General features: G+C 52.7%; 12 protein-coding genes across 12 annotated transcripts; 6 read left to right on the plus strand and 6 right to left on the minus strand.

Annotated features, from left to right (window-relative positions):
- Positions 1-609: 609 nt before the first annotated feature.
- Z520_03539 (uncharacterized protein) lies at positions 610-1665 on the plus strand (the record flags this gene model as incomplete). Its single annotated transcript, XM_016774049.1, has 1 exon — positions 610-1665. One exon carries the CDS (start codon positions 610-612, stop codon positions 1663-1665), a length of 1056 nt encoding a protein of 351 aa, XP_016634995.1.
- A 403-nt stretch (positions 1666-2068) lies between these two features.
- Positions 2069-3777, minus strand: Z520_03540 (uncharacterized protein; the record flags this gene model as incomplete). Its single annotated transcript, XM_016774050.1, has 8 exons — positions 2069-2243; positions 2347-2534; positions 2614-2691; positions 2742-2799; positions 2863-3183; positions 3243-3326; positions 3388-3638; positions 3721-3777. The coding sequence occupies 8 exons, from the start codon at positions 3775-3777 to the stop codon at positions 2069-2071; spliced, it is 1212 nt and encodes a 403-aa protein (XP_016634996.1).
- Positions 3778-4840: 1063 nt separating this feature from the next.
- Z520_03541 (uncharacterized protein) lies at positions 4841-5294 on the minus strand (the record flags this gene model as incomplete). The annotated part of the gene is made up of 3 exons (XM_016774051.1): positions 4841-5046; positions 5141-5200; positions 5252-5294. The coding sequence occupies 3 exons, from the start codon at positions 5292-5294 to the stop codon at positions 4841-4843; spliced, it is 309 nt and encodes a 102-aa protein (XP_016634997.1).
- A 2340-nt stretch (positions 5295-7634) lies between these two features.
- On the minus strand, positions 7635-8819 carry Z520_03542 (uncharacterized protein; the record flags this gene model as incomplete). Its single annotated transcript, XM_016774052.1, has 1 exon — positions 7635-8819. The coding sequence occupies one exon, from the start codon at positions 8817-8819 to the stop codon at positions 7635-7637; it is 1185 nt and encodes a 394-aa protein (XP_016634998.1).
- Positions 8820-11465: 2646 nt separating this feature from the next.
- On the minus strand, positions 11466-12574 carry Z520_03543 (uncharacterized protein; the record flags this gene model as incomplete). The annotated part of the gene is made up of 2 exons (XM_016774053.1): positions 11466-12217; positions 12268-12574. The coding sequence occupies 2 exons, from the start codon at positions 12572-12574 to the stop codon at positions 11466-11468; spliced, it is 1059 nt and encodes a 352-aa protein (XP_016634999.1).
- Positions 12575-13506: 932 nt separating this feature from the next.
- Positions 13507-14744, plus strand: Z520_03544 (uncharacterized protein; the record flags this gene model as incomplete). The annotated part of the gene is made up of 2 exons (XM_016774054.1): positions 13507-13695; positions 13761-14744. The coding sequence occupies 2 exons, from the start codon at positions 13507-13509 to the stop codon at positions 14742-14744; spliced, it is 1173 nt and encodes a 390-aa protein (XP_016635000.1).
- Positions 14745-15418: 674 nt separating this feature from the next.
- On the plus strand, positions 15419-16413 carry Z520_03545 (uncharacterized protein; the record flags this gene model as incomplete). The annotated part of the gene is made up of 3 exons (XM_016774055.1): positions 15419-15769; positions 15823-16162; positions 16217-16413. 3 exons carry the CDS (start codon positions 15419-15421, stop codon positions 16411-16413), a joined length of 888 nt encoding a protein of 295 aa, XP_016635001.1.
- Positions 16414-17193: 780 nt separating this feature from the next.
- On the plus strand, positions 17194-18561 carry Z520_03546 (uncharacterized protein; the record flags this gene model as incomplete). Its single annotated transcript, XM_016774056.1, has 1 exon — positions 17194-18561. One exon carries the CDS (start codon positions 17194-17196, stop codon positions 18559-18561), a length of 1368 nt encoding a protein of 455 aa, XP_016635002.1.
- Positions 18562-19988: 1427 nt separating this feature from the next.
- Z520_03547 (uncharacterized protein) lies at positions 19989-21500 on the minus strand (the record flags this gene model as incomplete). The annotated part of the gene is made up of 2 exons (XM_016774057.1): positions 19989-20592; positions 20839-21500. The coding sequence occupies 2 exons, from the start codon at positions 21498-21500 to the stop codon at positions 19989-19991; spliced, it is 1266 nt and encodes a 421-aa protein (XP_016635003.1).
- Positions 21501-22339: 839 nt separating this feature from the next.
- Positions 22340-23176, minus strand: Z520_03548 (uncharacterized protein; the record flags this gene model as incomplete). Its single annotated transcript, XM_016774058.1, has 1 exon — positions 22340-23176. One exon carries the CDS (start codon positions 23174-23176, stop codon positions 22340-22342), a length of 837 nt encoding a protein of 278 aa, XP_016635004.1.
- A 638-nt stretch (positions 23177-23814) lies between these two features.
- Z520_03549 (uncharacterized protein) lies at positions 23815-25048 on the plus strand (the record flags this gene model as incomplete). The annotated part of the gene is made up of 3 exons (XM_016774059.1): positions 23815-24352; positions 24405-24751; positions 24809-25048. 3 exons carry the CDS (start codon positions 23815-23817, stop codon positions 25046-25048), a joined length of 1125 nt encoding a protein of 374 aa, XP_016635005.1.
- A 434-nt stretch (positions 25049-25482) lies between these two features.
- Positions 25483-26415, plus strand: Z520_03550 (uncharacterized protein; the record flags this gene model as incomplete). Its single annotated transcript, XM_016774060.1, has 1 exon — positions 25483-26415. The coding sequence occupies one exon, from the start codon at positions 25483-25485 to the stop codon at positions 26413-26415; it is 933 nt and encodes a 310-aa protein (XP_016635006.1).
- Positions 26416-26514: the final 99 nt, after the last annotated feature.

Genomic DNA, 26514 nt, shown 5'->3' on the forward strand with positions numbered 1-26514 from the left:
TCTCTCCAAGACTGCGTTGCCCGGTGCTGGGTCTCTGGCATATCAAAGCCCTTGCCACGGGCACCCTTCCGTGGCGGTTCTGGCGCGAGATACTACGTCGCCTTTGATCAGCGTCGGGATGTCTACACGGGAACCTCATCTGCGTTATCCTGTTGTAAAACCACCGCTGTCCCTGCTCGAAGAACACATTGCCCGAGAGCTGCCCAGCATATTCCCACCAAGAGTGCGAGGCCGGGTTGCATATCGCAGCGAAAGATGAGAAGGTAGGCATATTTTCGTCTCTCCTTGTCCCTTCGTGTTGCGTACCGAGTACTGCGTCTATCCTGTCTCCTTCCCCTTCCCGACTTCTCCTCACCAGCTGGGAAATGATCCCATTGGATAAAAAAGGGTCAATCTATCCATCGGGACATTTGCCGGTCATCTCCACACCCTCCGCCGCTCATATCGCTCATAATCGGTGATATCTCAATTCCTTCGTCTATCAATTCTCCAAAAAATGTACCCCAAGCTTTTTCAAGCAAAGCACAACATAAGAAAACGAAGGAAGAGCCTGCTCATCAAACAAAGATTTCTTCCACTTAATTAACCCTCTCTCCTAGCACAAAAACCATGACTACCCCTCCTCCGCGTGTTCTTGTCTTTGGCACCGGTAGTGTCGGCGCCGTCTATGCCTGGATGCTCTTCCGCGCCGTCGGCTCAGACAACCTATACACAGTATGCCGGTCGAACTATGCGGTGGCCTCGACGGCGGGCTTCACCATTAACTCGACCATCTTCGGGGACGGCCTCAACTTCAAACCCCAAGTGGTGCGGACGGTGGACGAGGCTGTTTCCCTCTCCGGGGGAAAACCATTCGACTACATTGTCGTCACGGCCAAAGCCATTCAAACGACTCCCTCAATGCCAGAACAACTCCGCCCGGCCATCTCGCCTGGGCACACGACCATCGCATTGATCCAAAACGGCATCGCCATCGAAGAACCCTACCGGACTCTCTACCCAGACAACCCTTTACTGAGCTGCGTGGTGTACCTGCCCGCCACGCAAATCGCTCCCGCGGTGATTTCCCACCGCGAGATTCAGCTCTTGCACATTGGGAGCTACCCGTCCAATGCACCACCCGAGCACCAAGCCGCGGCAGAGTCGTTCGCCCGACTCCTCAACGCCGGCGGAGGTGAAACGAAAGTACACCGGGACGTGCAAACGCAGCGCTGGAGCAAGCTCATGGTCAACGCGGCCTGGAACCCCGTGTGCGCGCTCTCCCGCTCCCGCGACGCGCAGTTCCTCCATTCCTCACCACCAGAATACTCGCTGAACCTGATCAAGTCGCTCATGACCGAGATCACCGCCATCGCCCAGTCGCTGGGCTACCACAACGTCAACACAGACACGATAGACTTTCAGATCAACCGTGTTAAAGTCAGAGATCCGCCCGGGATCGAACCCTCCATGCTCGCGGACGCCAAAGTCGGCGCGAGGATGGAGGTCGACGCCATCGTCGGCAACGCCGTCCGGTTGGCGGAGGAAAGGGGATTGAAAACGCCTCTGCTGAGGGCTATCTACGCCCTGGTCAAAGCGTTGGATGCCAGTTTCGACAGGGAGCGCGAAAAGAAAGTCCAGGTCATCAACGGCAAAGGGAAGCTGGAGGAACAGTCCAGGATCTGAGTAATTGAGAGATCGGGTCTTCGTCGCAATTCACATTGGGAGGGTGTCTCTAACAACATTATACCCTTTTTTTTTTTAGATATGACAACGTCTGAGAGAGATTTACAGGATAGAACTAGGAGACAGTAAGACTCAACCATGACCATGTGCACTTCGCGGCTTTGCTTTTCCGCCCGAGTCACAATAAAGAGACTTGAACGGAGCATGATCGTTGTCTTCATGTTGCGGATCTCACACAGAATACATATAACCTTGAAGCCAGGTCGGGGCATATAAGGCTCAAAAAGAACCAAAATGAGGCTCTGTCTAGAAAGCATTAAGGTCCAAGGTGCTCACCTACCCAAAGCTAGAATCCTGTGCTCCTGAGACCACATAACGATGCGTACCGGGGTGCACGATGTGGTCATATCTCAATGCCCACTCCCTCGAGAGCATCAACAGCCCATGCTGGCGGAGATTGGCCAGCAAAATACTTGGCGAAAAATTGCTTGCAGAATAAAGGATACTGATCATCCATGATGGCCGTTCTGATCCGTCGCATTAGTGAAAGCAAGTGGTGTACATTATGCATCGTCAACCTGTGAACGTAACGAGTCAGCGGCAATCCAACGCAGAGCGGGCATAATCCAAGAGGCACGGGCCAGATAGTAGACAAGCTGTGATGAGAGTTGAACAACATACAAGTGAGCTCCTACAGTTTCCTTCGCAGCGAGGTGGTAGATGTACGCTCTGGTGATGGCCAACCCGCCTTCTTCTTTTGGGCGACAGCAAGTGCAGGTACAGTCTTGCTCAACGGGCCCGAAATCTTGAGCATACCGAGCATTTTTGAGGTTCAGGACGCCGCTGGAAGTGATCGCATTGCCGAAGCGCTACAAGACACGCACGTTCATTCCTCGGTTAGAACAATGGCCCTGAAGACAAAAGTAGAATCAAGGTATATAAACTCACTGCCGTTCGTGTCGGCCACACACAATCAAACATATCTGCTCCAAGAGCAACTGCGACGACTATATCTTCTGGGTAGCCCTGGATAGGTAAGTTTTTGTTCACCAGTAGCAGGGAAAGGAATGCCGTACTATTCCCATGACGTATCTCGGCTTATTGTCAGGAAGTAAACCGGTGCATGTATCAACGCTGTCCAAAGAGTGAGCATTCAGATATACCCAGGCAGAAATGAGAGAGGGGAGGAGGCTTTACACTTTGCAAAAATCCGCTTTTGCTTCTCCGCCAGACAGACCGCCAATAGCTATGCCTGGTGTGTCCCTCTTGACCATTTCTTCACAGCACTGTCGCCTCATTTCCAGGTCGAGACCACCTTGAATAATGCAAAAAAGGTTCTGGGTCTCGGGGTTCTTGTGTGCAACGATGCATCTGTCGAGCCAACGGATGGAGCGTTCCATGGCCTCTTTCATACGAGCATGATCAGGTGATGTCGTCTGAATGACATCGTCGAGCTGCATCATGATATCTGAGCCGATGGAGTTCTGAAGAGACATGGAATGCTCCGGGGTCAGGAGCCTACGCATGACGTGAGTCTCTGGCTTGAGAGAATATCCCTCATTTGGGTTGTCACATACATCGGGCTACCATCGTGAGGGCTGAGGAATCGCACGCCTTCCTCCGTGATCTTTGCCAATTTGAGCAATGAAACCATTTGAAAACTTGAGATAGCTCGAATCAGTCACTTATCCTCGGGCAGAGAGGGTGCTGTGCACCACCAACCCGCCGCTGTCTGTCAGGATATTGTAGTTCCATCCTTGTAGTTTATGGGCACCGCCAATGGTGTCAAGCACCGCTTGGCCAGGTTTCAATCCCAAGTGGTATGTATTGTTCAGGCATAATCTGCATCCAGTCTCTTCCAATTGTTCGGGGGTCAGTCCTTTGAGAGATGCCTGGGTGGCCACTGGCATGAAAATGGGAAGGTCCACTGGACCATGAGGTAAATGCAGAGTCGAGGCGCGGGCCTTGGATGTCTAGAAAGATGGCGAAGGGAATTTGTCAGTTGCGAGAGTGGTCTTGCAGTAGGGGAATGGAGGGGGAGTGATGGCTGCGTACCGAACACCGGGCCTTGCGGTCAAAGGTCAGCGCTGAGGCGTTTGTAGCGGTCGACATGCTGGCGACTGGTCCGAATGCATAGGGACTGGCGGTAACGGCGTGCTTTGCGGCGGTGAAGATGTCAAGAGGTGGTTTGGTTACTTGACGGGTCCAGTGCATATGAAATCCGGCAGTGGGAAATGCACTCGACCGCTGATCCAGGTGGCACGGGGATGTACCTCTTCACGTCAACTTGGCTTGCCGGCTACTTGACAGGTCATTGACGCCGAGTACGACCAATGGAATGGGGTCTGTTGTAGGCTGAACGACGATGAGGTGGAAACAGAATTTTGGAAGGTGGACGAGATGTGGACGAGTTGTGGCTCGGAACTTTTTTCTCGGCGACGCCTCGTTCCTTCCCTCCTTCCCACCATCCCACACCTCTAGAGCAATAGCTCTCTGGCCTTGATTCGACATCCAGAGCTTCGGGTCATGCGAGGACGTGGCTTGAAGAGTCTCCAGATCGCTCATCGACAGTGGCACGACAGGTCAGGGTGCACAAACATTCTGCCCGATACCGCAAGCTTAGATCCCAAGCTCCACCCGCCACTACAAGGCGCATGGATGATGAGATGGTCAAAGAAGATCGGACGCCTGCCCAGGATTAAGCACAGGCAGAATCAAAATATAAGCATGAGATATCATAGATTCCTGGTTTTTTCTTCTATCAATCCTGAAAAGCGGTCAAGGAAATTTGGGTGAGGACTGAGACCTCTCCCGTTGGCTGACAGCTTGAAGCCTGGACAAGAGGACAGACTGGTTCTAATCTCCCTTGAAATCTGACGGGTTTGTTGTTGTTTTTCCTCTCTGAGAAGCAGGTGGCAAAGGCGAACAAAGGAGAAAGAAAATCCAATCCCAAAGAAAAAGAACGACCCCCGCCTAGAACCCCCCTGCTGTCCTGTGTCTGTGTGTCACCATAACGCCATCGCTATGCTCTCATTCGAAACCCTTATTTTGCCCCGTCGGATACAGCAGGTATTCAGACAATTACCCCACCGGAATTCGACTCCAAACCTGCCCGCGGCTTTGTACCTGGTTGAAAGCACTGTATTGCCCTCCAGCGCACGTCGCAACACGAGACTCAGCGAGCCCAGGGCCCACCGTAGCCAGACTGTGCTCGGTAAACTGTTGACTGGCCGGCGGTGATGGACGGGTTGCGCAGCTTGGTGCAAGCCACTTCTGCGGCGTCTTCTTTGGCGTTGTTGAGGTATTGCCCGTCATACCAGTATCTTGCTGCAAGATTCTGGCCCTGGATCGTGACTGTAGCAGACCAAGCTGTGCGGCCACCTAGAAAGCCGGCAGAATAGATCAGCGTCCGAACAACATCGAAGAAATTCTACTAGAATGGTCGAGAAAGGGCATTTTCGGTGCCACAACTTACCTCGACGGTCAGAGACAATGTTGAATTGGGGGGCAGGCAGTCTTAGTTTTCGGCACTCAGCTATCAACAAGTCAGCCAAAGTCTCAGCAGGCATAGTGGTGTGAGTCTTACCAGCAAGCTCTTCCTGCCATGTCTTGTGGGTTTTTGTAGCCATATTGGAATGGAAATGCGGTGAAGTCTTTGGCTTTGTTGTTGTGAAAGCTCTTGCTCCCACTGCTTGCGTCTCTGTAGAAGATATTTGGTCGTGTCGACGAGGAGGATTCGAAGTGAGATGATGACAGAAACCACCCTCCGTGAACACAGATATCCAAGGACTTTATACTCAAAGAAAACCCCGAGGCAGCTCGAATGCTCAGCTACGGACGCAAAGCAAAGCGACAGAACGAGTGCCAAAATCAGGGAAGGCGAGCTGCAGGTGCTCCAGTATTTCGTTCCCACGACAGGTCCTTTGTCTATCAAGAAGGCCGCTTCATTTCAAGGTAGGGCAGCATTGAAAACAACTGAACATAGAGCAGATAGGTTGGCTTCGTGCGACATGATCTGAGATCTCGTGACACTTTTGTATCGATGGCCCAGTGGCCCTGGCCTCATCTATCGAGAATTTCGTGGTACAAAGAGAGAGATTGCAGAGACGTGAGATGTCAAACGTGGGTAGAGGATGGGATGGGAGGAGGCAAAGCAAAAAATCAGAGCCAACAGCCTCACCAAAGATGCGCTGCCAACACATCAGGTATCCGGCAGCGTACAGTAGTGGGACGAAAGGTCCGGCTCCAAGCGCAAGCGATGATATGCATGATGGCGTAGAAAAAGAGGACTCTGTGACAATCCAAAGGATGGGGGAAAAGTCCGCGAAAGGCTAGAAGGAAACCTTTGAGAGCGGATGGCAATATCGAAGTGGGGGCGGCACCAGCTGGTGCCGCCCGATCGAATGCAAGATAGCGGCGAAAAAAAAATAGCACAAACTGTTTTCATCGGTGACATGTCCACATCAACCCGAGTTGATGGTCGTGGAGATTTTGGAAGCAGTCAAAGAGCTTCCGAACAAGGATCGTAAATTTCCCTCTTCCCTTGCTGCATTCGGAGTACGTCAAAAACCAGGGCTGGTTTCCTTATTGGTCGCCTTCAATGCTCTCGGGATAATTTGCATTTGGGCAGCAATCTGAGCTGGACGGGGGCGTGTGTGTCAGAGCACGCATGAGATCGATCCACGTCTCGCATTGAACCGAATTGCCGGAGATGGCGAGTGCTTGGACAGTGAGATTGGTTACAGTGGCGTAAGCTTGAGGTCTATGGGCACATTCTTGGGGACAAGCCAGACAGAAGTCAAGAGGCTAGAACGCGGGTAACAATTTGATAATGGGGATCAATTAGTCGACGGAGAGTAGCACAATCCCTAGGTAGCAACAACCCCGGATTGCAAGGGACATGAGCGCAAGTGTCCAGTCATTCCGCACCAAAGAGGTAGCAGGGGTAACGAAAGTGCAAAGGAAAAAGAGGTGAAGAAAAGGGCGGCGAGATCCCTGCCTCTAGGGCCTAAGAGTGACAAGCGGAGGCTGGGGGGAGCTTGAGCCGGCAGTGAGCATTGGTGTTCAATAGAAAGTAACGCGGCATCGAGCCGTCGAGCGTGGCAAGAGTTTCGAGAGCTGTGCAGCAGTAGTATCTTGTCTAGGATGCTGGAGGCATTGATGGTTGGAGCAAGATGCACAGGAGGAACAAAAAACAGAGTGGGCGCAAATGAGGATGTCGGACGTGGAAAGTCACTTGGTCAGCAGAAGCCCTTGGACCAATCAAAGCAGCGAGTGACGGAGGCCAAGCCGCTAGGTCCAGATATGGCCTAGATTGGTCCTATACAAGTTTTTCTGGGTAGAAGACTGCATAATACTACCAAGGACATACCTAAGGTACCTATGCTATGTATAGCTGCCCAAATAATCAGACTCAGCAACCTAGAAACCTGGTCCGTCTCTAGCCAGTACTCTCTTTGGTCTCGGTACAAGTAACTGTTGCTGTTTCATTTGTACAGCTTCATCGTACGGAAGCGTAGATACAGTGACAACGATACTCCGCTCTCAAGTCATTTGCTTGGAGCCTTTCATCTTGTGGAACACGAGTCATGCGCCATAGGCCAAGCTCTTCTGGCTATGTCGTGTTTTGTACGTCCTGATGTACGTTGTCCAAGCCTTGTCCCCAGCGCCGAGCAGCCCAAATCTTTCCAGACATTACTGCCCAGATCAACCCTCCGCCACGAGTTGGCCCAATGCAAATTCTGTACAAGAATGTGACGGATTCCACCCTGACAACTCTGCGAGAGTCCATCACTCATGCCCTTTACATCTCGTCTTCGCGATGCATCCCACACCGCGCAGTAGCTCTGTGTAACGCCTCTGCAATGGGAAAACCATTCCCGAGTTTGTGTCCACACTGGACAAAAGATTGGGGGGCAAAAGAAACAAGTCAAGAAAGTGCGGTCTGAGACTGATCAACTCTTCCTGGGTCAGGAGCGGTGTGGCTCATCCCAGTGTCTTTTGATGCAGTCGTCCACAAGGGTCATGAGTCCGGTTGCCATGATCACGTCTCCCAAGTCATTCGAGATGTCCTTCTCTGTGAGCCGCAGGCTGCACGGTGGGATCCAGCCACCCAGCGCCGCTTCTTGCCTGCTCTGTCTCCGTGACAATTTGTCTGGAGTAATATGAGCAATGCAAACCCCCGAAGACAACGTGATCAGCTCAAAAGAGAATACCAGCTCTGATTCATCCCGGTAGATATTCCGTCTCCACGAATACCGCTCACCCCAATACTCAAACTCATATTTGCTGTCCCCTGTCTTACTCCGCTCTAGTTCGACCTGGGCATAGTTGGAGAACTCGATTTTGATGGTATCCGTGGGGATGGTGGCCTTGACGTCGACTTGCTCAGCGAAGGAACTGAAATCTTCGTCCGATTCCTCGCCTCGAATCTCTTGAGCCGGCTTCGGGCGAGGCTTGCTCTTTAGCGTTCTGAGGTTGAGTTTGGCGAGAGTCGAGGTAAATGACCGCCGCCGGGGCGAGGATGTCGAAGACGATGGTCTCTCAGCGACTGGTTTCAGATACTTCCGCTTCGAGTTGCAGACTTCCCGACCCGACTGCCGCTGATATCGCCGAAGTGAGAACTGGCGTTCGGCAAGATCGTACATTCGAAGGTGGAAGAGGGTCAGCTTCAGCTTGTGCCCTTTGGAGATGGTCAACTCGGTGTCAATGCGAAGATTCAGATTTCCATCAGGGGTGGTGTCATCGTGTTGAATGAGGATTCTTCTTGTGGATGGAAATAGCTCTCCGAACTCGACAGGGGTGGTGGCAATCGCATCAGGCTTATAGCATATATGTCTCATCAAAGGACATAAGCTTGGAGGTCTTGATGAATCAGTCTCAGAAGCAGTTGTCGAGGCGTATGTGTCGATTGATGCTCGAGGGTCGTCTTCATGGTCGTCAATACAGGCCGAGGGCCCATCAAATATCTCGCGCTCCTCATAGCTGTGGTAGTGCTTGACAACAGGCTTGGTGTCGCTACAAGACGTGAGAGTGGTATACTGGGTGTGACTGGAGAGGCTGGAACGGCTGGACTGGTCGCTACGGGTCGAGGTGGAGCTTTGCGAAGTGGCAGACCCCTTCGACCAGATCCGATCTGAGGTAGGTCGTGGCATGGTGCGGAAAAGATGTGTAGTGTTCGGAAAGATGTTGTGAAGAAGTCCAGCGGTGATGGTCTGTAGCGAAATGGGAAAGCAATTCTCTAAGACGTGATAAAAGAGATATATTTCAGAGAGGTGCAAGGTAATGAAGCCACGGCAATGCAAAAACCTAAGGTAGCGACGCCCACGGCATCTGAAAAGGAAGCGAGACCATTTCGATCATTGGTGACGAGGACCAAAAGCAAACAGACTTGAGTGACAAGGTCACTCCACAGGCAGACAAGGGCGATGTCAACCTCCTCTAGCCATCTTGCACGACGAAGCACAGGCGCAGGTGATGGCGCGGCAGTAGTCGTACATCCTATGGCGGATTTGTGAGGGCGGAGGGGAGAACAAGCCAGAAGAGCAGTATGGCGGGTGTGGCCGGGACCTGCCGCAATGACCAGTTTCCTTCTGGAAACACTTCGTCCCGGGATTTGCTGAGACACGGAAGTTCAGCTAAGATATCTTAGTGATCCTGCTTAGCGACCAGCCTTCATCGAGACTCCAATAACCGACTTGTACGGGGGTAACAGTGGCCCCGGACAAGATCCATTAGAGGGTCGAGCCAGCATCATTCTCCGTGGCGTGGGAGGCAAACGGCAGGGCAAAGCCGGATAAAAACAGAGCAATGCCAATGGTGGCGAGAAGGTTGTCGGACGGCCATTCTGGAGGAGGGTTGGATGAACAACGGATCTCGTGGTGGGATGGCGCATGTGGTTGCCGGACAGACGGCGAAAACATCAAAGTGTTCGCCGTCAGACGGGGCTGTGAAAGGGGCAGGTGACAAGATGATGGGGATGCGGCCGCGCAAATCAGAAAAGTAGCAACTGTCAGACTGGTTAATGCTCCGTGTCAAGCAGGTGATGGAGCACAGTTCGACGCGCCACGTCAGACAGAAAAAGGTTCTCAGAGAATCCGACGGCCGGGGCCTGGCGGGACAGGGCCGAGGCATCTAGGCCATATTGGGATTAGCGACGTGCTTTAATTCAACCTGTGCCGAAGCTCTTACGAACTCCCTTCCTTCGTTAGTCTGCGGCAATATGTGGCACCACTTCATTGGCACTGAATCTGTCCATGTCACCTGCTTTGCGTTTCGATACGTTGCTTCGATCTTGGCTGGTATGCAATGCCCGTGCCCAATTTGGAGCGCCCTCGAATCGTTTCCAGGAGTCCAAGAGCACCCATGAACATGTGTTCACTGCCAGATGCTGTACCATGCGCCTCTGTACCACCAGCGCAGTTCCATGTTTTCGTCTCGGTTGCTGCAGCTGAAGAATCTCCAACGTTTTGTCCGGCCGGTACTGTCAAAATTTGGGCAGCCATGTCTCGCTTCATTTTCAAGTATTGGGTCAGCCATCCTGCATCTCAAAGTTTAGAGCTCCAGCAAAGAGCCCTCTTCTACCCTTCATTGTGAGCACGTGCGGTTATAATCAATCTGAGTCAGGCAACAATATCATAATCATCAGATGTGAGGCATTTTAGGACGAATCTGGACAAAAGCCATGCAACCAGTCCCAAAAAAGAAAAAAATCGGTAGGTTGCATTGCCTTGGATCATCCAACGACTAGCAACGGCTCGACCCGCAAACCGGCCGTGAGGCACTGTTCATGCCCAACTTGCTCTTTATCCATAGCGTTCCCACGTACCTGACTATCTGTACGCTGCTCTGAGGAGCGTCGGTCAGGGAGCTCTGTGGTTGCGCGAGCTCTTGAGACCCGGTCCCTGAAAGCTTGCGGCCTCCAGCTCCTATCCGAGGCTACCACCTGCAGTCCGATGCGAACTGTGAGCTTCCTGCAGGACGGTTCGCATGAACTTTGTTGCTTAAGCCAGGTCTGGAACGGGGTACATCAGATCCCCATCCTCGGTTCTGCGTGGCGCCGTATCCAGGTGTTTCCCCGTGCTCACGGCCGTTTCTGCTGAAAGGGACCCATGACAGAGCTTGGCTGCCACAATTGCCGTATGCCGCGCGAGTTATTTCCGTTGGCACTGTCATATAGCGCGTTCGTACAATGAACGCACCTATTCACAGGCCTCTCGCTATCGCTGCACAATACAGCCCACTTTCACAAACTCGCTCCTGTCGATGAGAAGTCACCTACCTCGGGCCAGAACTCTGCTGCTGGTGATACTTCGGCCTGTTCGTCCGTCTTACATTTCTGTCACGTCACACAGCCTTTACTGTGCTTCTTGGAGATGAGTTCGAACTCTCATTGGCTCTGAAACTCTTTTCTTTATCAATGACTGTGAAGAATTCCGTCTATTCGCTGCGATATGCTGCGTAGCCGTCTTTGGCTGCTAATCCATACCAACTCCACCAGCTGTTCCACGATATGCTCCACGCCCGTGGAACAGTCAGGTCTGGAGGGTCCTGCTCGAAGAAAGAGCCTTGATCAGTACTCAGCTAAAGTGGGGGATTCCCACAAGAAGGAGTTCTGGAAAGATGAGGTGATGCACGAATCACGAAATTTCTGTTGCAATTAAATTCTCTAATGTTCTACAATCGACCAATTGGAGAGAAGAAAATCCATACCCAGAGACTCACAGAAGAGTAGTGTATACAGATCACCAACTTCGACGACCGTTACACCGGATGCTGCAGAAACGGGTTTCGGATCAGCTTCACACCATCCCCCACAGCGGGCGTGGAAGTTCGATTTCGCGGCCAACCTCGACGCCTCGGCCCAGAAACCCTCTTGCTCGGCTGTCCACACCCACATAGGCTTGTCTTCTCTTCTCCTCACCCTCGACGTCAAGGGTCACACTCCAAGTTCGCAAGCCATAGTAGCTGCCCACGCAATGCACCAGCCATCTCGCAAAGGCGGCGCCCTTGTCTTTATCCAGGCCCTCAAAGACCATTTTTTCAGTGCCGATCGTACCATCGTCGTCCCATCCCGCCTCACCGTTGTCCTTCTGGTCCTTGCTGGTTGAATCGTGCATAGCACCATTCCTACCAATAAAGACAATTTCCTCATCCTCGCTGTCACTGGTCAGAGGAATGTCATGCAGACCATCTCTTCTCAGACGGATTTCTCTTTCGTTCCACTTGCGCACGAACGCTCGGACTGTTTCCTCCAGATCCTGGAGCAATCCCTTGGCGGCTCTGGCGCGCTTGAGTTTGGCTCGTACTTCCTTTGGGATGCTGGTCGCTGCTTCTTCCATGGGACTCATTCCGGTGTTCTGCACGACGCGTTTCCCATGGTTTCGAGTGCTGTTCCTGCGACCCTTGAGCTTGGATTCGACAGCGCGTTGAAACTCGGCGGCATCCCACAGCGGAGCCAGATAGTATGGGACGGTTCGTCGCGGGTACGTGGGACGGACTTCCCAGTCGGAGGGTAAGGGAGGGACAGCCCAAGGGTTTGACAGAAGTCGATCTATTCTCTTTAGTCTTGGAGCAGTCATCTCTGGGTAGGTGTAGGAATACCATTTTCCCATCGCCGTCGCTGCCGCGAGCCCTCCTTGCCCTTAAGGAAGGCTTCGCGGCGTTCCAGGCTGTCGCGACGTACAAGTTTGCGGTCGGAGTATAAGCCCGACTTCGCGACGCCCGCCGTCCTCGAGGTGGCGTCGACAGGAACCGTGATCCGAACCGCTTTTGTATCGACAGGAGCACGCTCGGGCGTCGCCATGGGCTCAATGGATATTTTATCCATCTGTGCAGTCACTTCTTCGGTGCTCTGGGTAACCACAGGCATCGCTGCTTCAGGAGCTGACATGATCGGGATGATGGCCATGGTAGTTGACGATAACCGATTGCTTGCCGCGTACAAATGATCGAGACAGTGGCGAACAAATGAAGGACCAGAACGAGCAAAAGGCGGTTCAGCGAACCAAACGATGCGGAACTGTAGAGATGAAAACAGAGATGTGAACGGTTAAAGTACCGAATGGACGGGTAGGATGGGAAACGATGAAGTTGTTGCTTGAGGGGTGTTGCGGTTGAGGCTCACCTGGGATAAGGATGCGGCGCCCGCAGTTGGTGGCCCGGAAGCTCGTACAATCATTCTTAGTGGTGGGAGTCATGACCACCCGGACACGGACGAATGATAACGAACCTCCCAGCAGCGTGCGGGCAGGATTGACTGAACATGAGTCAAACAATCATCGGACAAACACTGCCATGATGATGTCGGACTCATCGGTTCGTATAGCTAATACCTACCTAGGTACCTATAGGTATATTGGGAATTTACAAGACTAGACCCCTACCTAGGGATGTATCACAATGCAGTGCCTGGAGCACCCTCTGCTTTGGCCAGAACAAGCCGGAAAGAGCTCATCGTGAAGACAATTCATAACCGCAATGATGAAAAGCTGACCTCGAAGTGCTCTAGGCGGTACGAGCTGTGCATGAGGTGACCCGTCGAGGCAGTCTAGTGATGCCCAAGGGGCTGCCGCCGCCATGCGCGCGTCGGCTCTTGCCCGTCATGTGGGGGACCGACAAAGGGCTGCTAAGCCTGGTGGCCCTCGGGAAGCTCAACGAACTGCAGCTGGCGAGTCCTCGGGGGTGCCTGGTGCCTGCGTCTCCAACCCAAGATGTGGTTCACTGACATTCAAACTATTCAGACTGACACTTAGCTACTTTGTGTACCTACGTCCTTCTGGATTCGGGTTTGGCTTGTCGTGTATTCATTTCTTCTCTTTAAACCCCTCTCAAGAATTCACCATGAGAACCCTCGCGCTTCTGGTCGTGTCGCTCGGCGCTTCCGCTTTCGCTCGTTCAGTCGACACTCAGTCTCAGCAAGCACTTATTCCTCAAGATGAAGAGGCTTCCAGTCAGGACAGGTACTTGATTGAACTGAGTTCAGGGGAAACGAGGTGGGTCGTGGAGGAGGAAAAATGGGAACTCAAGAGAGTATGCACTATGTCTTGCACTCCGTACAGGCAATTTGAACAAACTGCTGATTCAAAGTGCAACAGAATGGAATCAAGTTCATGGACATTACTGAAACTGGAGACACATACCCATATGCGGCCGCATCGAAAACAGCTGCGAATGCGATCACCTATCCCTCGAAACCTGAGCACAAGCACGAGGTCAAGGCTTTGATGAAGACGTTGGACAAGGACAACATGCGCAAGCACCTCGAAGGTCTCACGTCGTTTCACACGCGCTACTACAGGAGCCAGAGTGGCATTGATGCAGCTCTGTGGTTGCATGACCAGATAGAGCAAGCCATTGAAGCATCCGGCGCTTTCAACTACAGCGCTTCTCTGAACTTGTTCCCGCATTCATGGGGACAGTCGAGTATCATTGCTCGGTTTCCTGGGCGAACAAACCACACGGTCGTGATTGGTGCACATCTGGACAGTATCAATATGTTCTTCCCCTATCTCCGTGCGCCTGGTGCCGATGATGATGGCAGCGGGACGGTGACCATCCTCGAGGCTCTGACGGCTCTGCTGAAGTCGGACAAGATTGTGAACGGCTCAAGTGAGAACACGGTCGAGTTCCACTGGTATTCGGCCGAAGAAGGGGGTCTTCTTGGGAGCCAAGCCATCTTCAAGTCCTATCACGAAGAAGGAAAGGACATCAAAGCTATGATCCAGCAAGACATGACAGGCTACGTCGAGCAAACCCTTGCAAACGGTAAACCAGAATCGGTTGGAGTGATTACAGACTTTGTGGACCCAGCTCTGACCAAGTTTGTCGAGAGCATCATTACCGCCTACTGTGATATCCCATACACACTGACCAAGTGCGGATACGCCTGCTCCGACCACGCTTCGGCGAGCAAATACGGCTATCCCTCAGCATTTGTGATTGAATCGGATTTTGAATATTCGGACAAGAAAATCCACACCACAGACGATGTCATCAAGTACCTGAGCTTTGATCACATGCTTCAACACGCTAAGATGACCCTGGGGTTTGCATATGAAGCCGCCATGGCCAAGTTCTGAGCATGGGGCGATCTGTCAGAAACAATATACCCACTGTTTGCCTGTGTGCCTGTGTGCCAATGTCTCGATACTGTATGACAATACATCATTCTTCTCCCAGCCTTGATGCCTGATGTGCTCTGCTTGTCGTCTGGTGTGCGCATGATCTTTGTAACTACATTCTGCGTCGGCCATGAATCAGCATGTGAAACCTGCACTACGAGGACGAGGCTAAGTGGGATGGACGCAGCACGTGATTGCGAGTGGTCTATCCTGACGTCAGTTCCCCACGATTAGTTGAGTGGCAGCGGGTGGCAGTGATGAATGGCTGGAGTCCTTTTCCGCATGCAAATCAAGTCCCTATTCAAGTTCTGGCTTCTCCATCCTTCTAACATCGTTGCACTGCTAAAAGCTTCAGGTCAATCACGCGGACAGCTCGAATTCTGATGAAACTAGGGCCCGGCTATTACCGCCGTGGTTGTTGAATTGATCCTGCCTGCTAAACTTCATCTTCCCTCGCATGTCTTGTCTCGACTGAGCCTCAACTTCCCCTCACTCTACGAGCTGCTGTTCTGCACTGAATTCCCAAGACAGCTGTTACAAAAAGCCTCTAAAGCTCTGTGTTCGGCGTACGACCTCGAGATGCCTCTCACAGATTGTACGGAGCTGCTCAACCTGCAAGCTTGCTCTGGAACATGTCTGCTAACCTACCTGCCATAGACAACCCGTTTGCGAAGCGCGAAGAGTTTACCCAAAAGAATCTCATTGCCTACAAGATCCTCACGATTGTCAGCTGGCTCCTGCTGGTTATATTTGGAGCAATCTACACCTTCCAGCGGCCGACCGACTGCAAACATCACAGACACTGTCACACAATATGGGGGCAAAACAATCATAATCCGACAGGGTTCAGCGTCAATTCGGTGCTCACAAGCATCTATTGGGTCGTTGTACTCATCTTTCAGGCACATTATGTTCGATTTCTTTGGAGCGCAGAAAAGGAGAACGTGACTAATGCGGCCAACGTGGGCTCGCATTTCATCCTGGTATGCTTCTCGAGCATCAGCGTGAACACAGCATCACTAACGGCGTCCACCAGCACAATCTCTTGACCTTTGGCTTCATCATGCTTTGGGTCCGGTCGTACTTCTGGCAGGGAGAGCTCCTTCTCATTGTGAACCTGTTCAATTTGACAGCTCTATACTTTGCCCATCCCACCACTCCTTTGATCATCCACATGCCCATTGTCTCTGCCCCATTGGCGTGGAACTATGTCGCAATTTTGTGGGACGGGGCTGCGATGGTTCCCGGTGCTACCAAGTTGCCTGCTCGGATTGTCGCCAACATTTTCATCTGGGGCATTCTTATGCTGGGTGGCTTCTTCCTCGCCGTGTTCAAGGACTATACTATGGGGTTTGAATTGGCTATCCTCGCCTTATGTGAGCTTCACCGCGCTGACTGTAGGATGCTTCTTGCTAACGTGACATGAACAGCACTGGCACTGGGCCAACTTGCAACCAAAGTTGTGGCCTTCCAATGGATCTTTGCGTTTATCATTGCTGGCATCCTCTTCGTTCTCTCTCTGGCAGTGGGGGCGCCAAAGCTCTTTGGAGCAGATCGTAGCCATCGACACGAGGGCGCGATTGTCAGCGAGGACCGAGAACGGGCCCCTCTTCTGGATGATCACTAAAGCAGAGGTCGAGCACATTGCTTCCTGTCTGTGTGACACGGCGCTCGTCACTTCCTGGCTTCGGAGTGCAAATCGAAATGAATTGCGCCAGTCTGTTCATCTTGCGCTGCGCAAGACAGCGCAGCACCACAATTTCTCCTCATAATCACTAGACCACGGTCTCATGTCCCGACCGGATGACGAGAGAACCGGAATCTGCTCTTTCTTTGCATTTCAGGGGGAGTTAGGGTTCGACTTGGTGCCGCATCTAATCTCGACGCAGTAATCTCAAGAGCTGTGGCTCTCCGTCTCTGAACAGGTCTTTTGATGGACCTTGGGCTGTGATATTCCCGGTATGGAGAGAGGGGAAAGAGTTGTTTGCTTCTGGACGGACCTGATACCCGGCTCACGCCATTGCTTGTTACGTTTTAGCATTTTCTTGTACCTAGGCTACGGTCCCAGAGCCATGGTTGCCTTGTGGCCTATCTTGATTCTTGGCCACAAACAACAACACAGAGAACTAGAATCCAAACGAAAAGAAACCTAATCATGTCCCAGGTCTGTGAACCAACCAAATTGCAAGGCTTGGAGAGGTTCAACGGGCGCCCAGTTTGTGTTGCTGTTGACAGGCCTTGGGTGTGTGTGCGGCTGTGCCCCCCTCTTTAGCCTCAGCCGCGCGGCTGGGGACTTGACAAGGACTGAATAGAAAACCCAACCGGCGCGACAAATCTTGTTTTGTTTTGTTTTCTACCTTGATCTCCTCTCATGGCGACTGACAATCCTGACCAACTCCTCACAACCATGGAGAACGAGCAGGGCATCACCATGGACAAGTCGCCGACAGGATCCCCTGCAAGCGACACCCAGACTCCCAAAACGTTGCTATTGTCTACGGAGGCAGAAATGGACGTTCAGACTCAGGCTGACAAAGAGACTTCAAAGACACCAGAATCCCCAGCCAGTCCGACTGACCAGGACAAGACCAGCACTGCCTTTTTCGTGGAGCCAGACCCAGAAACCGTTCATCCCGATGTCGACCTCACCGACAGAAACAACCTTGTCCGCCTGCTTGCCCTCTACCAGTCTGGCTGGGAAAAGGGGCGCGGGCGCGGTCCCCGAGATCACGAAACATGCATCTGGTGTCGTGGACCGGTGGCTCCAAATGTCGAGGTTCTCACCCATGTTGGCACTAGCAACAGTTGTAGGAACAGCTGGCCTGCGACATGCCTTCTGGATTGGATTAACCAAGAGCTTGGTGGCGGTGCCCGTAATCATGTGTTGCGATGCCCAATGTGTCGGGAGGAGTTTTTCAGTCTCTACAAAGCCGAGGGTGCTGATTTCCGGGCGGACCAAGGTGGACCAGATGCTGGACGCGTTATTAACGCTGGTTGGTTGAGATGCATTCTTTTCAGCCCGGTGTATGCCAGAGAAACTTGTGTCAAAAAGGGAAAGCCGCTCATCATCATCAAGAGTGAGGAAGCTAGGAAGCTCGTGCTACTGAACACAGAGAAAATCATCTTCAACACATGCGAGGAACTCCCCTTGACAGGTCTTGGGCCACGGAAGAGATGGATTGACAGAGTCCTGGCAGCGGACACTTCCAACAATTCTGGACCGCTTTCCTCTTCCCACACCTTTGTTCAGGATCCAGTTGCTGCTAGTATTGTCAACCATCCTCTGGTGAGATTTGAAGAGCCACCAAAACGAACGTTCGACACGGTGTGGGTCGTCTTGGACTGGGGAAGCAACCAATTTCGAATGTCACCTCTCTTGTCCCTCCAGGCAGATGCCTTGAAGATCCTGATGGAGGAACAAGGAGGAGTCGTGAAGATCATGAATGCAGACGAGTTTGATGCAATGGCCAAGGGAAATGGAGGTCTCGCGGCTGCGGTCACGGGTTTTCAACCTGACGATAGGGCCGAGTTGGCTGAGATGTGGGAATCCGGCAGCGTATGGCTCTCGAAACTGCTGAACGAGTCTTCAAAGGACGGCGAACACGCATCCGACAAGGAGTGGTACGAGAGACTTGCCAGGGCTTTTGGATCTAAAGTCAACTTGTCTCCAGAAGAAGCAGATGATGGTGTCCGCGAGGACGTTCCCTCGAGCGCGCATGATGCCGATGACGAGTGGGATTCAGATATGTCCTTGCCAGAGCCTCCTCTCAGTTAGGACGGCAACGCACAAGTACCATGACAGCATCAACAAGATCTTCATTATCAGCTGGCAGCAGAATATCCGTCGACGAGGGAGCTGGTTGGTTGATTTATGAATGGTTGAAGACATTGGAGAGCTCAAGGAGCACCTAGGATGAGCCATGTTGCCACTATGCGACGAGAAACCTGCAAATTCCATCACCTTGGAACTATCCATTCGATGGTTTGTTGGACGCTCGCTCATTAGGGGAGGAGACACATCGATGCTGAGCAGCGCTGTTGGTGGCAATCCTTGTGGCCAAGGCATTGGAGACGTTGGAGACATTGGGCTGGATAGCCAGAACAATGAGCAAGAGCGAGAACAGGGGCCAGCGACAGATCCATAGCCGGGGCCGAGAGCCCAGCGCTCGAGAGCTTCGTAGCAAAGAGCTAGCACAATGACCAAAGTTCATACATGCATATGGTTCTTTGGTTTGGTTTTCTCTACTTGAAGACGGTTGACTGACTAACTGACTGAGCTCACACAATGCGTATCTTCCATCCGGCCCAGATCTGCGTGAAATGAGTCGCACTGTGTACTCGGTGGGCTGTCGAATATCATATGTTCTCAGACAAGGTAGATCCCTTCCGAGTGTTACGTCCCCACATACCTACCTACCTACCTAGTAAGTACACATCGTTATGTCGCATCATGGCCCATCGTCATGACAATTTCTAATCGGAAGGCAACGAAGGGGCCACGAAGCGAAAAGGGTGACTTTTCGACGTCCTTCGCCCCTCACTACCTAGGTAGCCTTCATTAGAAGTGGATCATATAATTATTAACAGGTGAGGGTAAATAACTAAGTATTTCATTTGATGTCCCCTTATATTCTCATGTCCTTCATGCCCCATAATGTAGGTATATCTCTGATAATTGAAACTTTAGCAAACCGGTAGTAAACAAATATCTCGATTCTCCCCTTGATTTCCGACAAACATATATCATACCGACCGAGTTATAGATGGTGGGGGTATATTCAAGAGGCAACAACAACGGCCCTCAAAAGTAAGAGAGACCGTAAAACTAAACTGGCGCTTGCTCGTGAAGAAAAGGGGAAATCCATCAATCCGTTGGATTCTTGGGGCTTTTTTTCTTTCTTTCTTTTCCTCCCTGAGATTCGTCCCGTTCCGTCCCTTTTTTTTGGTATGTGTGTGTGTGTAAGTATGTGCGTGGAATGTTGGAGCCCATTTCGTTCCTTTTTTCCAAGTCGATCGATGACGTTGGTTCCAAGAAACATGTATCCTTGGTCTTTTGAGAGAGAGAGAGAGAGAGAGAGAGAGAGAGAGAGAGAGAGAGAGAGAGAGAGAAAGGAAGAGCGGAAATGTGGAAAACGAAAGCAAAAAGCGCGGGGGAGAAAGACATAGGGAGAAAAAGAAAAAGGATGGCCGAATGCACGAGATTCATTCGTGGTCGACCCCCCACTCCTTGGCCCTCTCCTTCTCCCTCATGCCCATCTTGGCCTCCATCCAGTCTTCGACCGTGACCCAGCCCTTGCGCCCGGACAGCACGGCGTTGCGGATCGCCAACTGCCACTCGCGCCACCATTCCTGCGCGATCAGCGACGGGAGCCCCGTCGGGTCGCTGCTGGTTGGGTTGGAGGAGGACGAGGTCGAGGATGCTGAAGAGGCTGGTTCGGCATGTGCGGTTCCAGTCCCATCATCCGTGGCTCTACGCTGGTATGCGGGGCGGGAGGACGTTGGTGACGACGGTGTAGCTGTCGATGCCGAGGCGGCAATTTCGTCGGCGTCTCCTTGGCTGTCCCTGTCCGCGGCGGTGCCGATGACGGGCCAATCGACCTCGACGACCTCGTACTTCTTGGTCGGATACAGCCGGAGCATGTTGGTGAACCAGTTGCTCGATTTGCGCTGGATCACCACGTCCGAGTACTGCACAGGGAACTCGACGTGCAGTTTGCCCCGGTACTTGACCGTGGCCAGAAGGTTCCGGGCGTAGCCTTCGAGCAGGGCGGTGGGCAGGTTTGGTGTCGAGCGGTGCAGCGTGAAGCTAAATCGTGCAGCAGTAGGTGGTTAGTTATGATTTATATTTGAGAACTGGAGATGGATGGGTAGAAGAGGAGCTTGGCCAAAGGGGGAGGAAATTAGAAACAGCATCGTGATTTCGAGGCCGTGGAGGTGGAAATCTCGACTCCATGGATGGAGTATTCCTCTCAACAGGACCCAGCCTCGACATGGGTTCGAAATCGAACTTTGAGGGGGACCGATGCAAATTAAAACAAACGCATACACTCACCTGCGATTCTCCGCCTTGTCTTCACAAAACTTCTTCACCCACAGCTGCAGGGGAGACATGTTCATCTCCTCCCTGGTCATCTGCTTCGGCGACCCGTTCGACGAGCCATGCTGGTAGCGCTTGACCTTGACGGGGCCAGGGCCGCTCCAGCCAGTCTCGGTCCCTCCGCCTCCCCAGTCCAAGTCCAACATGCTGGTCAGGTTCAGCTTGAGGTCAAAATCCACGACCGTGTTGCCGTGCACGTGCGTCCCGCGGATGACCATGATCGGCTTGGGCGGCAGACATGCCTGGTCGCGGATGAACTTGAGGAGCGACCTCTGCTGCTGCTGCGAGGTCGACGGCGAGTGCGCGCAGCTCGACGTCAATTCCGGGTTGGTCGTCGTGGTCACGGTCTGGTCCTCGGAGAGTTTGGAGTCGCGGATCCGGTACCTGGCGAGCGACACCGTCGACAGCCGGGACAGGGCCGAGAGCGGGTTCTGTGAGGGGACCGATAGCGGTGTTGATGATGTCCGTTGAGGCAGTCGGCTCTGCGATGACGGGCTGTCGGTCCATGGGTTGGAATTGGGGAGGACTGTGTGTTCGTATGAAGGCGGCAGGTCCGTGGGTGCCGACGTGTCCACGACCGCGGTACTCCGGAGATTTCTTTTCTCTGAAGAAGACATGGATGCTTTTGTTGAATGAATACAAAATTGTACAGAATTGTGATGCGGGGTTGGGACTCAATGGATATGATGAATAAGGAACAAATAGTGGTGGCGGCCGCGGCGGCAGTTCAGCCCCAAATCCAAGTGGTGTGATGTCGCTTTTCTGTGATACTCGGTACAAGTAGTTCTGATTACCATCCTTATGTGATGTGTAGGAATACAGCACTGAAAAGTCAGTCAGCAGGCAAAATAGGAGAAACACATGATAGTATTATTTTCTAACATTGACAGTGGTAGCGGAAAGAGGAAAGAGGAGGGCATCAAGATACCACATGCTTCTCTTTTCATGGTCGAATAGATTAGGCACACGCATTTTTCCCGGTTCCAGATCCCTGGCCGTCTTCGTAACCTTCCGCACAATCATCTGCATGTGGCAAGGCGCCTCATGCACGGATGAGATGTTCCTCGTTCTAGGTCGGCCCAAGGGGATCAGGCACCGCCACATGGTTCGGAGCTGTCGGGACTTGGGAGAGCCCATCAAGTCCCAAACCGCTCTAGGGTGCTCAGGCACCAACTCTATTGACCCGGCCAGTAACGATGTTGGAGAATGATGCCGAACAAAGGAAGCTGTGGCGGTGCTAGAGGCGTTCGATGCATCGGCCGAACCTTCGCTTCCGTTCGGGTCTCGCTTGTAGCAGCAGTTGGAGACATCGTTGCCTAGGCAAGGCTTACCGTCAGGCGCACAGATCTGGTGAACGCGGAAGTCGATGGCCTGTCTGTTTTCGAAGGAGCCTAGCATGGAGTCGGGTCTTGTGTTGTCGTAGAATCTTTCTTGGACTTCTCATGGGCTGGGTTCCTCAACTCTGGTGAAATACATTGGGCGCCCACAAGCTGAGTTTCTCCAGAAAATCCCGCTGGTATTCGGCATCAGCTCCGCTCATGTCATCTTTCCACATTCTGATCTGCCCGACTATCATCAGATAGACATCCTTCTGCTCGCACGTCCAACCTCCTGGCTCGCCCAGCCAATTGGCCAGCATAGCACATTGTTGAGCGTCCCGCTTTGCTTGATTATGTTGATCGAATAGGTATGGATCAGATAAGTGAAAGTCCCTGGGGATGTTAGATCGCAACTCCCAGAGATAGGCTTGATCTTGGAACGTTGGAAAGAGCCTGAAGAGGCTGTTACACAATGTTGCGTCAAAATCAATCTGGTGTACAATGGCGCAAGGCTTGACTCGTCCCAGAAACACCCACTCTGATTTCTTTTTGGCTGCGTCCTCCCGATGCAAGCGTTGCGCGATCTCGCGTGCATGCGTGATATCATGGTGTGATTCCATTGCCTTTTTAACATCAATCACGGTGATCTTGATGCCATAACGCTGACGTCTGTGGTGTCCAACAGCAATCAGGAGAGCCCTGAGAAATTCTGATGTTGTAGAGATAAACATGGTGGGATAGGTGGATTGCATGTTGAAGTGGCAGTCGAAGTGTTGTTGCGGTGTGTCATGGATCCACTGCCACATAAAGAGTGTATCCCGCGCCCACGATCCGCAGTAAACTCCTGCAGAGGAGGCTTGAGTGGCTGAATCGCAGTGCGAGGTGAAGAAGAGATAGTTTGGCAGATATTTGGACCGTGGCAGGTCTCGCAAGAAGGTCGGGATGGGAAAATCAATCAGCGGCGGTACAGGCATTGTGCCTTCGTCCGTGTAAGGATTGTGATGAAGAATGTCCCGGCTCTCTCAGGTTCAATTCAATCCTCAGTCAGCTGCTTGTAGGAATAGGATGGTGTTTAAAATCTATGAGGGCAAGCACGAAGCAGAAGACCAGCCGTGCCAGCGAGCTCAGATTCTGCCAAACATTAAGGGGAGTTTGCTGTTGTGCTGTTGTACAAAGTTGCTTTTGAAGTTGCTGTTGGGAGTCACTCCCTCTATCTGAGGGGAAAGAAGAGGTCGTTGGTCATAGTCCTAATAGAGCTAGCTACAACTGCTTCGCGAGATTCACCTTCCTCAGGAATACCACGTAGTCGCAGCCTCAGCCTGTCTTGGCTCGCCGGCTTGAAGTGAGCAGCCTTTGTATGATGGCATGACTGTGGCGCCTGTGGTTCGACATGATTTCAATGAATCTTGGTTCCCCGCACGCCTCCAGCACGAATCTCCCGAGTCTTGACTGTTTATTCACCTGTATCACCAACTGTACATTCCATCGCACCAAGCCAAAAGCATCCTGGCAGTAAGTGATCAGGGTTGCAAGATACAATGACCTGACTACCCGGGTCCGATGCAACAAAGCGCACCTATATAATCTACGAGCCCTCCAAATACCCGTTGAAATGATCACCGACGCGATTGTGGTGTCCAAGCCCGGGGCACCCTTCCAATACCAGCAGATCGAGCTCCACGATAACCTCCGGGCAGATGAAGTCCTCGTGCACGTCAAGGCGACTGGCGTATGCCACACCGACCTCAACTTCTCAAAGGAGAAGACCATGCCAGAGCTGTTTCCAGCTGTCCTGGGCCACGAGGGTGCCGGGGTTGTCGAGCGGACGGGATCAAAGGTGACGAAAGTGGCAAAAGGAGATCACGTCGCCGTCGTCTTCAGCTCATGTGGGGAGTGCAAGTACTGTCTGCGCAAGCAGTCATCGTATTGCGACTTGTGGTTTCAGTACAATTTTGGCATTGGAAGGCTGGATGGGTCGAAGGTATTTTCGAGCCTGTCTACTGGGCGACCCATCACGAGTCACTTCTTCGGACAGAGCAGCTTTGCGCGGCATATCTTGGTGTCTCAAAATGGGCTGGTCAAAGTCGATAAAGGCCTGCCCTTTGAGCAGGTCGCAGCGCTAGGCTGCGGAGTCATGACGGGCGCTGGGGGTAACTCTCCTTCATCACCCATCCCTTGCAGCATTCACACTGACATGACCAGCAATGCTGAACGTCGTCCAACCAGCTTCGGACATGACTGTTGCTGTTGTAGGCGCCGGAGCCGTAGGGTTGTCAGCAATCATGGCTCTGAAGATGCTCGAAACACCACCCAGGAAGATCATCGCCTTGGACATCGTCCCTGCGAGGCTGGAACTGGCTCGTTCATTCGGCGCAACCCACGGCGTCAATTCTAAAGTCCGCCCTGAGCTCATGAAAGTCCTTCTGGATATCACAAACGGGCGGGGCGTGGATGGTGCTATAGACACCACGGGGAAGCCGGAGGTGATCAAAGAACTTGTGCACAGCGCTGCAAGGAAAGGCAAGGTCGTAACTGTGGGTGTTGGCGATGTATGTGCCCCATTTCTGACCACTGAAATCAATCCACAAGCTGACAATGCTTTCAAGCTCTCCGCGGAAGCATCATTTAATATGTTTGAGATGGTAAATGCAGGATGCAGCTACGTTGGTTGCAACCAGGGAGACTGTTATCCTCAAGAGTTTCTACCAAGACTCCTGGCCGCGAATCAGGACGGGAGATTTCCCTATGACCAGCTCATCAAGACATATCGCGCCAAGGATATTGAGAAGGCGGCCCATGACATACATAGCGGCACCACCGTCAAAGCTGTATTGCTCTGGGACTGACCCCCGGTCGAGTCTATGTTGTGGCAAGGGGGATGCTGATACATATCGCGGGTACCCGGTCTGAGATCGCGTTCATGGCATAGAGGGCACTGTAAATACGTTTCCACGATATCATTTTGGGAGAATTTATCTCGAGTATCGGACGATCAAGTTCAGGCGGGCGAGAGGTCGGCTTGCTGGATGAGTGCTGATTTGCCACGAGGCTGACAAACGCGGAGGCGAGGCTGAGCGCAGCCTCGGCGCGGGGAATGGCTGCGCAGCATCCCGAATCTTCCAGCCTCATCCCTCATAGATCACATCAGCCTCATCCTGTTGCGTGCGTGACGAGTGCGTCCTCAGCCTGCCACAAGTGGCGACTGGACGAAAAAAAACACCACCACGGATTACTCATAGTATATCGTCCTATAAACGCCCCCATCGTCGAGTCGTCCACAATGTCTGCCTCAACCACTCCCCCGGAGGCCTCATATACCGCCATGGACAGAGACGTCGAAGCCATCGGCGCGCACTGCGAATTCGCCTACTGCCACCAACTCGACTTCCTCCCCTTCCGGTGCGACTCGTGCCACCACACCTACTGCCTCGACCACCGCAGCGAGACTGCGCACCAATGCCCCCGGGCCGGCGAATGGGCCAAGAACAGACGGCTGAACAGTGTTGGGAAATCTTCCTCCCTGGCAGGGACGACGGCGGGGGCGGGTCCGGGAAAACCAAACCACACCAACGCCACACAATGCGCCGAGACGACGTGCAAGACATTTGTCAACACGTCGCAGAACCTAGGCGTGCACTGCCAACAGTGTAATCGGACGTACTGCCTCAAGCACCGCTTCCGGGAAGACCACGACTGCAAGAACCTCACGCCTCTGGGCGCCCGGCCCCTCGAGATCGCCATGCAATCAAATAAAGAAAAGCTGCGGATCGGGTTCGGACGGCTCAAGACCTGGGGCAAGGAGCGGCAGGAGGCACTCACACCTAAACCAAGCCCGTCGAGCAAGTCCGCCCAAATAGCCGCGCTCAACACTCTCAAAAGAAACGCCAAGGGCGACGACAAGCTGGCCCCCGAGAAGCGCGTTTACTTGCATGTCGAGGCCGAGGCCGCCTCCACCACGGCCAAACACCCCAAAGCCGACCTGTTTTTTTCGGCGGAGTGGTCTGTCGGGAAGATGCTGGACGACGCCGCCAAGAGACTGCAGGTCGCCAACGTGAACAATCGGGTCGAGACGGAGGAGCAGAGACTCAGGGTCTACCACGTCGAAGGCGGACGGTTGTTGGAGTTCAGCGAGAAGATCGGGGCCTGTCTGGCGAATGGGAACACGGTGGTTCTGCTGAGAGGAGTTGGGCCAAAGCAAGACACTGGAAAGTGATATTCCAGATGTCATGTGGCAGGTCGCCCTTTTTAAAATGTATCTGATTCTTCGCATAGCGATGGCGTTTCACTGGGATATGGGGGCCATGACGAGCGA

The sequence above is a fragment of the Fonsecaea multimorphosa genome, assembly GCF_000836435.1.
Source record: "Fonsecaea multimorphosa CBS 102226 unplaced genomic scaffold supercont1.5, whole genome shotgun sequence".
NCBI lineage: Eukaryota > Fungi > Ascomycota > Eurotiomycetes > Chaetothyriales > Herpotrichiellaceae > Fonsecaea > Fonsecaea multimorphosa.